This window comes from Neomonachus schauinslandi, chromosome 4, assembly GCF_002201575.2.
Source record: "Neomonachus schauinslandi chromosome 4, ASM220157v2, whole genome shotgun sequence".
NCBI classification, from domain to species: domain Eukaryota; kingdom Metazoa; phylum Chordata; class Mammalia; order Carnivora; family Phocidae; genus Neomonachus; species Neomonachus schauinslandi.
Genome location: NC_058406.1, coordinates 46,412,041 through 46,426,059, shown reverse-complemented (window position 1 = coordinate 46,426,059; position 14,019 = coordinate 46,412,041). Strand labels below are relative to the sequence as shown.

Genomic DNA, 14,019 nt, shown 5'->3' with positions numbered 1-14,019 from the left:
TTTAAAGATTTGCATTGTAGCTTTTTTTGTTTTTATTACTATTTCTTTTATTAGCAAGATGCCTATTTGTAAATTCTGAGAAGAGTTTGACTTAAAAACCAGTCTTTTCAATATGTGAGTACAAGACCCGGTCCAGAAAAATAAGCCCATGAGCTCTAGAATGGTGTTTGAAAATGCACATTGTTAGGGTGCCTGACTGGCTCAGTTGGCAGAGCGTGCTACTCCTGATCTCGCGGTCATGAGTTCAAGCCCCATGTTGGGCACAGAGCTTACCTCTGTCCTTGCTGCAAGAGAGGCTGGGGAAGTTTCTGGATTTTACTTGGAGGTTTAAAGCTCATAGGAAAATTGACACTGGATGTTCCAGAAGCTTGGACTGGCTCCTGCTCTGTTTTGTTCCTGCTCCATTCTCATGGCGGCAGCTTCCACTACATTCTCAGGACTCCACGGTCTGTGGCTCCAGCCTACTTCTCTGCTGGGCCTCCTCCTGCAGGCACCCGGGACATCACGGTAGCCTCAGAACTTCTGTCCAAAGATTTGCATTGTAGTTTTTAGGAATGATTAGAGCTTAGGGACCATAAATGCTAACATGATGCTAAAATCTGTTTAATAACAATGAAACTTATAATTTTTATGAGGAATTATATGAAAACTTCAGTAAGTTGCAGTGTTCAGAAAAGCATAGTTATGGTCTAGTTCTTTAATCTTTCTAGTAATCTGTGCTGTGTTCAACCATGTAGTTTTGATATTTAGTAATTTTTAATATGTTCTCTGCTTGAGTTCTGGGAACATAATTATATAGAATTTGACAGGGTCTTAAGTGAAATACACTATTTTCTTTCAATGCAAATAATGGGTTTTATCCTGCATACAAGATTTATAGAACTTTGTGTCATTTGAGTATAGGAAGTAAAGAATGGAATGGATTCATTATACATCAATCATCTGCTCCCCCTTTAACCAAGCAAACATATTTTCAAGGCAGCCTGGCAAGGTTAAGGTATTCTGGAAGAGAATAAAGCTTAACTTGGTTATTCCTGTCCCCATGGTTCTCAGACTGGAACATGCAGAGCATCTTGGGGTGTCAGTTTTACTCAAAGACTTGGGGTGAAAGGATACATCATGATGTTAAAAGAGACATTCATATGAAATATAATTTGAAATCTTATCTGAATTTTGAAGGTAAAAACAAGAGACTTCAAGTAAATAGCAAGGTTGTTAAAGGCTATTCCAGGTCATATGTCCAAATCTCCTTTTCTCTCCTGCTACCCTTTCTTCTCTACATAATAAGCCAATTAACCTCAAATACTAGATCCTAGGATTCTGTTGTGATACAGGATCCGTAAGTAAGCTCTTTTTAAGAGCTGTCATCCCTTGGGTATGCCAGTCACGTACAAAATTTTTCAAAAACCGTGTATGTGAAGATTTTATTTCAAATCATTTATATTCATTGATAGTCATTTTCTTCTCCATGACTAGATATTTATGCCTATAATAGTACCTATGGAAGATAATGTCATGCCTTAAATTATAAGCTGTATAATATTGGAGCTACATTAAATGAACCTTTGCAAAATAGTTTGTTTCTATTATATCTGTATTTAAATGAAAAATGAATTTAATTTACTAAATAAAGATACGTGACATAGATTCCCTTAAATAATGGGCTGTTTAGCATTATAAAAAATAATCAGCTGAGGTATCTGACATTCTAAGAAATTAGCCATTAAAAATATTTTAATATCTTAAAGAATACCTTAGTATGACAGTTGCTGGTTCATTCTCTGTGGTTGATCTGAGACAGTCCTGTTTTAAACAATACTGAAAAACAAATAGCAGTTGTATAAGGTCATAGGTCATGATTATTTGATTAATACCATGAATGAGTCAAATGTAGTGATAGAAATTTGAAATGATGACATTTTACATTTAAAATGCAGTTGTAAATCCTTAGAAGAAAAGCACAATAAAGGTATAATACACCATTGATGTGTACTCAGTTTAATAATATAGTATTTATTATATGTGTGCCAGTGGTTAAATTTTTAAATGTTAATATGGGGGTTTTATCTTGATTTTTAATAAGGTAAAATTAGATGGTCCAGAGAAGGAAACACCAAATGAGAAGAGCAGCAGTGACCCTCAGATTAAAAATGAAGATGAAGGCACAAAGGCATGGACACCATCAGGTTTAAGGGGACGTGCTGATCCCAACTTGAATGCTATAAAAATTGAAAAGTTATCTGATGATGAAGAAGTAGACATCACAGATGAGGCAGATGAGTTGACTTCTCAAGCTCCCCAAAAGAATCCTAGCAATGATGTCTTATTAAACATTCCTAATAGTAAAAGTCATGAAACCAGTCAAGGGGAATTTATTGCTTCCAACCAGGAAGATTCTGTATCTGAATCTTCCAAGGAGTATTTTCAGAATATAAAGCAGGGAGAAATGGAAGCACTTTCAAGCTCAGGAAGTAAATTTTGGACTGAAAAACAGAGCGTTAGTGACAAAAAATCAGCTGAGTTAAATGATCAGAAATGTAATAAACTGATGAAAAACTCTGAAAAACATGATGGAAATGGAATAATAGATGCTGCCAGGCCGTTGCCTTCTCCAGAGCCTTGTGAAGTTCAGGAAGACTTGAGTGATACTGAAGTGCTTTTTCATTCTTCCTGTCAAATGGAGGAGAGCCATGAGGAGGAAGAGCTGAAGCCACCAGAACAAGAAGTAGAAATAGATAGAAATACCGTTCAAGAAGAAGAAAAACAAGCAATTCCTGAGTTCTTTGAGGGGCGCCAAGCTAAAACACCAGAACGCTATTTGAAAATTAGGAATTACATTTTGGATCAGTGGTAAGGAAGAATTATATTTTAGATACTGTTGTAAAACTTACGATGCTCTAGAGTATTTTAATTAGGCCTATGCAGAATTTAGTGTTTTACATTGCTAGTGATGCAGAGAGCTTGAACATATGAATATATTTTAATAGGCAAGACTTAAAATTTCTCACAGTGAAATTTTCTTTGAAAGCTTTGGTAGATATTGTTATCTCTAGCTATCTCAGCCCATCTGTCTATTCATTAAGAGTATTTGGTCCTGGATTAAAAGGATAATTTGCTTTAAGAAGCAGTTTCTTAGGACAGTGTTAGGAAGATACAGAAAACACTACTGTACTAGAAAAGGGGGAGAATGTCTTTCCTAGTTTATCATGTACTTGTAAGTACAAAAAGAAAATTTTGGTGACAGAAGGGTATTTCTGTCATTAAATGTGGCTAGATTACAGAAACCATTCTAAATTGCTATAAATGCTTTCTTTCAGCTTTGATCTTGTAACATAATGTGTTAATAATCCCTTCATCCAGCTTCAGGATGCAGGAATTTTCTGATATGTGAAGTTTATCTTGTAAATTGTCAAAATTTGAATTATTTAGCACTGGATAGGGCACAAACCAAAAAACTTCCCACCTTATTAGCGTAAGTGCTCTGCAGATAATTTGAATTTTTCATGACATTTTAATTAAGACATTATCAAACATTCATAATTGTTGTTACTGCTTCAGGAGATACTGAATTGTGTATCCCATTACAGAGGACTTTTGCTGTAACTTAGGAAGATTGTCCAAGCAAAACAAATAACCAGGCTTATTACATCAGTAACCTTCATTGCCCACACAATATTAATTTGGCTTTTAAAGATAGCTCTATTCTAAATGAAGGACTTTTGTTCTTGTTCTTGACTGACTGATGGTTGAGATGGCTAAAAGTAAAATTTCTGGGTAAGGGTGGTATCAAATGAAAGAAGAATTATAAGGAACAACTGATAGTTGCATAGTGCTTTACAGTTACGGAAAGCTTTTTTATGTTGTTTGATTCCTCACAACAGTCCTATAGAATAGGCAGGTGGTATTTTCTGTGTTTGATAGATTCTGCGGCCAGGAGAGGTTTAGGAGCCTGCCTTTAATTATACAACCAGCTACTGACAGAAGGACCTATGTGGAGGTCTCGACTCTGTCCATCACCCTCTCCATTATTTCACATTGCCTGTTCATTCACACTATGGAAGAAGACCAATCAAATTAGATCTCTATGGGTATCTAATTTTGTTTTTGGAAATAAGAGGATGAATGGCCAAAATTGAAGGACTACAAAATAATATCTCAAAGTTTTTTTATCTTTATGAATCATCAATGAGTGACCTAATGGTGCTTTAATTAATTTCACTTACTTGAATTTTGGATTCTCAATAAGGCAGAATAACTTATATTGAGGATATAAATTATATGGCAGTAGTTTCCTAATGACATTTGCCTTAGTTCATAAAACCAGTTAAATGTTGTTTCAATATAGTGATTTAGCAAAACAGTATGAAAGCAGAAAGAAATGTTTTGAACAGGAACTCAAAACTATTCTCTTCAGAAATAGAAGAGGGGACTGGAGGTGGTGTTAAAAAAAAAAGTAGAAGAGTAAAGTTTTAAAATAAGAAAGACCTGCTAGATTTGTTTGTAGCTAAAAGATCCTTTCCATAGAAACACATGCAACTGACTCCCTGTTTAGGGGTATGTTTTATTAAGATAGGAACCAATACCATTATTGAGTGCCTACCAAATGTATTTAAATGTATTTAAATAATCTCCAGTCCTCTTGACAACCTTGTCCTCCTTTTAAGATGAGAAAAATGAGGTTCAGAGAGGAAAAGGAACTTGTTCCAGGTCACATTAGGGGAAGGTGATTTCAGGGTCTTGCAGTCTTGACTCCTTATTTTCACACTTCATCTCAGGTCCTTCACTCAGACTTTTCACTCTGCCTTGGATGCTTCCCCCACTCTGCCCCCCAGATCTTGATGAATTGTGCTTCGTCCTCTCCTTCAGGTCTGCTCCAGGGAAATTAGAGGACTTCACTGACCACCCTGTCTAAAATAGCTCACATCTCTGCCTCCCACTCTCTTACTCTGTATTTTATTAATCTTCATAGAACTTATTACTACTGAAAATACTATGTTATTTGTGTATTGTCTCCTTCCTCACTCCTCCTTCCCCATGATAATACAGGCTTCACATGGGCAGATTTTTGTCTGTTTTATTCATTGTTACACCCCTAGTGCTTAGGGCAATGCTTGTTCTAAGCAAATACAGAGGCACATTTGTTAAGGGGAAAAGATGGTGCAAATGAAACATGAATAGGTATCTTTAGAGGACTTACCGTTTTTTTTTTTTTAAGATTTTTTTTATTTATTAGAGAGAGAGTGTGCACACAAGTGAAGGGAGAGGTAGAGGACGGAGGGAGAAGCAAGACTCCCTGCTGAGCAGGGGGCGCAACGTGGGGCTCCATCCCAGGACCCTGGGGTCATGAGCTGAAGGCGGATGCCTAACTGACTGAGTCACCCAGGCGCCCCTAGAGGCCTTTCCGTTTGTTCAGCATCATGCTAGTGCTGAGCTCTGTTTAAAGACTTTTGATTTGGGTAATCTTTAATTGAATCAGTACAGTTTTTAGATTCCTGTAAATTTTTGGTAGCTGGTTACACTGTGCTTATTCCTGTTCTCTTGGCTTCATTTGTGCAGTTTGTTTCCTTTCACACTGAAGTTGAAGTGAAAAAACACTGAAACCTCAACTTTTCAGTGGAATTTCTTTTTTTTCCCCTAAGATTATATTTATTTATTTTAGAGAGCGCATGTGAGTGGGGGAAAGGACAGAGGCAGAGGGAGAGAATCCCAGACTGACCCCCTGCTGAGCACTGGCCAATGTGAGACTCAGTCTCACAACCTTGAGATCTTGGTGACCTGAGTGGAAACCAAGAGTCAGATGCTTAACCGATTGAGCCACCCAGGTGCCCCTCCAACATCACAAGTTAACTTTTTGCCTTCCCTGAATGTCTGTAGAATTAATGATTTTAAATTTGGTTTCTGCTTAGACAGGCCTTCCCTGAACACCCTGTCTAAAATAGTCTGCACCTAGTTCTCTCACTCTATCCCCTATTCTTACTTTTTCTTCCTAGCACTTGTTGCTACCTGCCATTATAATATATATTATTTATTTTATGTACATATAATTCATTATATATATTCTATCAGCATGTAAGGTCAGGAACTTTATATTTATCTCTGGATCCTTAGTGCCTAAAACAGTGCCTGGTGTGTAGGATGCAAAATAAATGTTTGTAAAATAAAATAAAGATTAAATAAATACCTTTTATATGATATATATGAATACTTGGCTTATAACGTCCGTATGAAAATCTTGACTTTAACTTCCATAAATAAGTACTTTAATCCCCCTGACTTGTTTTCTCATCTCTAAAGTAAGAGTAATAAAAGCTGCTTTGTAGAGTTATGAGGATTAAGGTTGTATAACTATTAGTACTGGCGTAAGTGTTCAGTAATTGTTTGCTACTATGAGTAAGTTCTCCATTACTCTTAACCTGTATCTACTGTGGCACAATAAGTATATTCGGTAAATATGTGTTTTATTATGTAAACCTTTTAATTTTTTCATAGTCTTTGGGCCTTTCTTGATTCCTTTGAAATCCCCTGTAATATCTGTTTTCCATGGAGAGTAAGCACTTGGTATTTATTGGTCTAATGTTTAAAAACCAATAAACTTTTAAGTATTTGTAAGGTAGCTTATAATTAAAAGATACTGTCCAGCAAAGTAAAAGTAGATGAACCTAAGTAATATATTAAAAAATAAGGAACGCCTAATACTAAATACTTCAGATATATTATCAGAGTGCCCTTTTTATTCAAAGATGAGGCTTGAATTTGGATCTGTAGACAAAGCTTCTAACTTTAAAATCCTGGAATAACTGGAATTTATTACATTTCATATGGGAAAGAAATAATACTTAGTAACAATCACATTATACTCATAAGTTATTGTATCATTTAAAGATATTTAAAATTTGGGTTTTATGTATTAGCATTGTTTTTACTACACATTTACAGATTGAGGGGGGTAAATTTTTAAGATATTTCAAATATTAAAAGTTTTCCCCAGAAATCTTTTTTTCATGTTTTTATTTATCCAAAATAACTGTACTTCCATCTCTTAATTAGGGAGATATGCAAACCGAAATACTTAAATAAGACCTCAGTACGTCCTGGCCTGAAGAACTGTGGGGATGTTAATTGTATTGGACGGATTCATACATACCTCGAGTTGATAGGAGCAATCAATTTTGGATGTGGTAAAAATAAAAACCCAACAACATCTTTTACTCAACATTTTTTATCTTTAGAGCACCCATTAACTTCTTCGATGGTTAGAATTCAAGCAGATTTTAGTATAGATAGAGAATTCAGGAAGATGCTATGACATTATGAAATAAATGTATTATTGAGGTTTTTTTTTTTAAACAGATTTCTGTTGATTAAACTATATTTTCCGGTAACCTACAGTGAAAATTGGTGGTATGAAAGGGAAAAATATGCAGTCTAAGTAGTAGAAATAATTTAACAGTGCTGCTCTTTGTCAAGTAAAAGTAAAGTCATTTTAAGAAAAATGTAGTAATAGCCCATTTAATTTGCGAAATCTGTATTAATGCTAGAAATACTGTCTAGCAGTGTTTAAATAAAGGAAATAATTTATGAGCCCCTACACTTAAATGTAATAAAAGTGCCAAAATATTTTTCATGGAAGAAAGTTTCTTTCACCCTAGTTTTTCTCAAATTTAAAGTCAATGAATATGCATGATTTTAAATGTTTTCTTCACTTCTATTGAACTAATGTGACACAGACATTTTGAAGAAAGATAACAGTAGTTGCAAAGTGATAAGGTAATTAGAACTTTGTAACCCATGGTTTCAGAGGAGTATATTGTATATTGTATGTGTATGGGAAGACAGCTAACCAGAATGTTTCCTTTCAGAGATTATTTCATAGAGAGAGAGAATTCACAGTCTGCCCTGTGGTCTGTCCTTCATTTCAGTGTCTTTGTTTCCCCAAGCACTGTATATGGGACTGACTGGTCAAGAAAGCTAAGGTGTCACAGCTTCCTCAGCCACAAAAGAAAAATCATGTTTTCAGTATTAGATCTTTGAATTCAGCAAAGTGGCCTTAGCACTCAGTTAATTAGAAATTAAATTACCCATCTCACGAATACCCCATTTTACTGGGATTTCCTTAAGAGTCTTTTACGTGAGAACTTCCAAGTGATTGTAGATTAAGATAGATGCTCAGGTGTAACAACTTAGACATTGGCTTACAACTTACAGTCACTGTAGATGTGTCTTCCTAGGTAAGAAATGAGTTTCAGAAAGTAATAGAGTGTTTTGTTTTTCCTGAATTCCAATAGAACAGGCTGTGTACAACAGGCCACAACCAGTTGACAAAGGACGAGTCAGAGACCGAAAAGCTACAGGGGAAGCGTACCGGCTTGCACGGCGCCTGCAGTCTGCGGTAAGCAACCACCCTTGCCAACGCAGCGCTCCAGAGTGCTCCTTGCCCTGTTAAGTGAGGCGTGCTTCCTTCTCGCCAGCTGCTTAACAAGTGGACGTTTAGTGGACGAACTGGTTTTCTCTTGTATTTCACCTTAGCCGTTCACTTTCCTGGTTCCCATTCAGTTCCATGTTAGTTTAAAAGTCAAAAACCAAAAAAACCTCACGGGTCACTGGCCGACTTGACACAAGCATTGTGCTTTGCTAGCGTGGTCTTAGACTGCTGGTTCTGGTTTCTGTATCTAGTGTGTCTTTTACAACTATATAGTTAAACTCTTTTTGTCCTCCTCAGTTACTTTGTTAGTTTAAAAGTCTTACCTTTGAGAGTCAGCTTTTTGGAATAGCTATCCAAACTATTGTAAGCTTTCTTTGTTAATTCTTGAGGTTAGTGAGTTTTAAAATTTCTTACAATTCATGAGTCTTATTTTTTTTTTAAAGATTTTATTTATTTATTTGGCAGAGAGACACAGCAAGAGAGGGAACACAAGCAGGGGGAGTGGGAGAGGGAGAAGCAGGCCTCCCGTGGAGCCCGGAGCCCGACGCGGGGTTCGATCCCAGGACTCTGGGATCATGACCTGAGCCGAAGGCAAACACTTAACAACTGAGCCACCCAGGCGCCCCACCTGAGTCTTATTTTAAAAATGGGTAATCCTACAAGTCCTCTAAAAGGCAGAGTCATATTGGGTTCTTGTTGGTTTTACTAATAAAATAGGTTAAATTGGTAATAGGTGAGGCAAATGAAGAAAAGTGCCGATAATAGAGTGGGTATTTTTCTCAGAGTATTTAGGCCGTAAACCATTTCTACCTAGATTTACTGTAGTAAAAAAGGATGTTTTTAGATATGGTTGCTGGAAAGGGTGCTTTTTATATGCTGGCTTCTGAGCCAGTGCATTTTAAAGGCTTCAGTATTGAGGTTTACAAAACTGGGTATTGGTAATTCAACTAACTTTGTACTTTTTTATTAATTATATCCACTAGGCAGTCTTTCCCTTTCTAAGGCTGAGAAATAATTAATTTGCTTCTAGTTTTCAGTAACCTACCTCTTGCTGTGGGTTCTTGCAAGTTTTCTACCACAAGTGGTTGAAAGGGAAGTCATTTTCTTGGTGGTTCTTTTGGTCTTAAAAATATCTTTTGTCCTAGTGTTTAACTCATAACTAGTGTTTAACTCATAAAGGTGAAGAGAAATTAAACTTCAAGAAGAAATCCAAGTAAAATTCAGAAAATCATTACTGATTTATTTTTGAGCAGAGTGCTATTAAAGATAAATTAATAAAATAAAATTTTGTCAGTCATTGCCGATCAGAGATTATATTTTAATGAAGAAATTAACTGATTTTTAGAAAAATATCATTTTGGTGTTGTATATTAGTGTGCTGTGATTTCTTCGAGTTAACCTTGTTACCTTTTGCTTTATTTTAATCTTACCCCAGCGCACAAGGAGACGTAGGGTCCGAGACCCATGGGGAAATTGGTGTGATGCAAAAGACTTAGAAGGACAAACCTTTGAGGTAACTTTGACCTTTGCAAATAGCTCATTAGTGAAAAGTTGTTCTCTCAATTATATTTGTATATCTTAATACCACATGTATTACACTTGTTTGTGTTGGTGTGTGTGTGTGTATCCTTCCCATGTTAATTTGCTTGTCTAGAAGTCACCAATAAATAACAAAATAAAGGCATTGGTACACTTAACTAGGAGTTTGATTAATTTTCTGTATTTTAATTATCTACCTCTGCATTCTGGTCTCTAGCTCAAGAATAATCTGCCAATGTGCCAGGAAGTTGGTATGCCTAATTCATTGCAGTAAACATTTATAGAATGATGTTCTGATAGACCATTTAAAATATTGTCCCACACATTAGACATAAATTGAATTACAAATATTAAAGTATTTCTACTAATAGAAACAGGTTATAAAAAGAAACATAGGCAATGAATGTGTGTGTGTGTGTGTGTGTATTCTATTTGTGAACAACTAGTGCAGTAGAATGGAAAGAATGTGCGAATGGGTGCTTATTGGCTTTGTTACCTTGAACAGTTTCTTAACCTCACTAAAATTCAGATTTTTATCTATAGAGTGTGGGTAATATCTCTCTCAAAGAATTGTTGTGAGAATTAAGTGAAGTAAACGGGATAAAATGTGTGGAGGTCCTAGTACTAGGCACTTAATAAGCCTTGCATATACCAATTAGTAAATGTTACTTTTCCTCCTGGGTTTCAGTGAAAAAAAAAAAAAAAAAAGGTTCTCCTCTTTTTCTCTTCCCCATTCCCTGTCCTCAACCTTACACCTGAGCACCAATCTAGGTACAACATTAGTTAATGCCTGGTTTCTGCCTAGAAGGAACTTAATTTCTAGTAGGAAAGATGACCTGTGATAAGTTACATAAGATTGGTCTTAAGAAATGTCAGGTCTTCCCCAAAGGTTGTGATTAGAGGAGGTATCACAGATAATGTGATATTTCATCTGTGACATAAAGGATGAGCCAGGAGAATTAGTACATGAGGGCATCCCAGGCTAAGGGAGCGGCATAAACAAAGGTACAGATGGGGAAAAATACCAGACATATTCTGGAAAAGATGCATAGTTCATTTGGACTAGAGTATAAGAGTGGTAGTAGAAGTGGGATGAAAGATGTGTTCTGTACTTACTATTATCAGGGTTTTATAAACATTAATCAAATCAATCATCACAATAACACCAGGACATTGTTGTTATTACTACTTGTGTTCCCATGTTAAAGGTAAGAAACTAAAGCACAGAAAGCTTCAGTAACTTGGCCAGGGTCGTCACCCAGTAAGTAGCAGAGCCAGGCATTCTATCTCCAGAATCTGTGCTCTTTATCATTATGTTGTGATGTCTCCTGGTTGGGAAAGAAAACTCTTAACACAGTAGGACTTGGTGACTAGAAATGGGGAATAAGTAAGAGGAGGGACTCAGGTGATTCTGAAGTTTTTGAACCTGGGTGACTGGTGCCATTAATTGAAATAGGCAAAACAAGAGAAGGAATAAATTTTAAGTTTGGTGTGGCTGTAGATTTTGGAACAATTTTTTTTATATATTATCCAGCATTTCGATTTGTTAGTAGAAAGAAGGAGACACATCTACATCAACATAGTGGATCTCATTCTCACATGCCTTTAAATGTGGTTTAAAGAGTTGTTTTTGTTTTAATTCTGCCTCTCAGTGGCTGATGGACTCTTTGATCAACCTGTGTTTTATGTTTTAGCATCTCTCTGCTGAGGAATTGGCAAGAAGAAAAGAGGAAAAATGTAAACCTGTTAAATCCTCAAAAGTACCAAGACCAACAAAAAGGTATAGTGTTATATAACTATGATTTTTTTAATTTATCACAAATGATTAGGAAATGAATGGAAAAAATATCTGATATAACATTATATTCATATTAAGTTGAAAAATACTAAAATTTTTGAAATTTTTTATTTCACTGATTATCAATTTGGAAGACCTTGAGCAAAAGTTTTAAATTTATTTGGGTTTAGTGATCATAGGATCCAACATATGCTGTAAAGGGGCCTTAATTATGACAGGTAGTCATTCAACTCCTTAGACATTATAAATAGATAACCTCTTGAAATGACTAGTTCTTTCTTTAGTTGGTGTGGATTGTTAGCAAGGTTTCTTGTTTTTGAATAATCTGATATTTATAACCTGTAATAGTAAAGGTCACCAAGTAAGTTAAATGTCTTGATTTTCTAGACCCTTATTTTCTGCAAATGCCCCATTGAATAGACTATAGTTTTGTCAGTGTCCCTTTTAAAACAAGATATCTAGGAATGGCACTAAGTCATATTCAGTGGAAAGAGCCCTGATGCTTAACCAGGGGTATGTCCCCAGGTAAGTTACATAAGGCCTTAAGCCTTCAGTCCTCATTTATAAAATAGTAACTATAATAGCTAACACTGTTAGTTAGCTAAATTTTAAGCACTTCATGTATATTAACTCATTTAATCCACATAACTACCCTATGCAGTAGTTAATATCATTCCCATTTTATAGGTGAGGAAACTGAGGCACAAAGAGCTTGAGCAACTTGCCCCCCGTGCTTGTTAGTGGCGAAGCTGTGATTTAAATCCAGGCAGTTAGGTTTAAGAATCCATACTGCTAAAAAAAAAAAAAAAAAAAAAAGAATCCATACTGCTAACTATTACATTATATATCACTTCTATAAAATAAAAATTAAAACTTACAGTTGTGAGAGTAAGTTAAATGAGATAAACTATGTAAAAAAGATAGTCATCCCTAAGCTAGGACTCCTCATCTAGTATCCAGACATTGGATTTTCTGAATCTAAATGTGAGACATATTTATTGTGATTTCCAGGTCCTTGTTCCAGTTTGTCAGGATCTTTCTGAATCCAGATCCACTTTTCTCAATTAGCCTTCGTAGCTTTGAATCATCAACATTTCAATAAGCTTACCTCTTCTGTCATTGACCACTGATTAAAATGTTTAAATGAGATAAATGTAAGCCTCAGACATCATTGTTCAATCAGCTGTACATTGCTACAGTTAACCTGTGTTTTTTCATCTTATGCAGAAGAAAAATCTTGGCAGGTACCTTGCTTATATTCAGATAGAATATATTTGAATCTTTATGAGTCTGCTAGTTTCTAGCAGATCAGTCGTATCAGAAATGAAATTTAGATTTACTTATCATGACATATTTTCATAGATCCATTATTATTATTCTTAGTAGTCACCTCTTCACTTGCTAAAGGCTCAAAATCACCTGTTTAATAATCTTTTCCAGAATTTTCCAATATTTACATGTAATTTCTCTGCTTCTAAAGTCTGCTTTTTTGTATGTTTTGAAAACAAGCCCAGGGCACCTGGGTGGCAGGTCATGATCTCAGGGTCATGAGATCGAGCCCCAGGTTAGAGCCCCACACTGGGCTTCGTGCTGGGCTTGGAGCCTGCTTGGGATTCTCCCCTCCACCACTCACACATGCATACATTCTTTCTCTCTCTAAAAAAATAAATAAAATGAAAACAAGCCATTGCAATAATTGCCTATTCATAGTCCTCCACTAATTTTTCCATTCTGTACAGTTCCTCCAACAAGATCAGTGGGGTTTCACATCATGCTTCTTCAGTGCTCTGGGATGCGTACACTGTCTTTCTATTCTTTTTATTCATGCACTTTTTTATTTGAGGATCTTTCCCCTTCATTCAACAAATATTTCTGAATGTTTGTTATGTATCAGGCACTGTTCTAGGCACTTGGGATGCAAAGTGTCTGACTTTTGGAACTAACAGTCTCTGGTAGAATGGGAACTGAATAGTCCTGCTGTTTTCTAGTCCTATTAACATGAACATATTCCTTGTTTGTTTGGGTTTTTTCTTTCTCTGAACATAGCCTAAAAAAACCTTATTAATCATTCTTAGTATCTTTCTCAAACCTCAGTTCTTCACTGGTAAAAGCCTTTCTAACATTTCTCTCAGATTTATACGTGCTTTTGTATTCTACCCTTGCTTATGTGCCCCTCTTTTTGTCTTTTTTTTTTAACTCTTTCATTTTAAAATAAGTTTATCATAGAGCTTTTTATATACATTAATTTCTTTAGCAGAAC

The 14,019-nt window shown here is 35.7% G+C and overlaps 1 protein-coding gene across 1 annotated transcript in view; it reads left to right on the top strand.

Annotated features, from left to right (window-relative positions):
* The window catches only part of MYSM1 (Myb like, SWIRM and MPN domains 1), a 36,957-nt gene that overhangs the window by 13,001 nt on the left and 9,937 nt on the right, over positions 1–14,019 (top strand). The window contains exons 8-12 of the mRNA XM_021683950.1: positions 2,084–2,850; positions 7,048–7,178; positions 8,286–8,389; positions 9,858–9,935; positions 11,656–11,741. Of these exons, the coding sequence (XP_021539625.1) occupies positions 2,084–2,850; positions 7,048–7,178; positions 8,286–8,389; positions 9,858–9,935; positions 11,656–11,741 (1,166 nt within the window). The remainder of the gene's footprint in view (positions 1–2,083; positions 2,851–7,047; positions 7,179–8,285; positions 8,390–9,857; positions 9,936–11,655; positions 11,742–14,019) is intronic.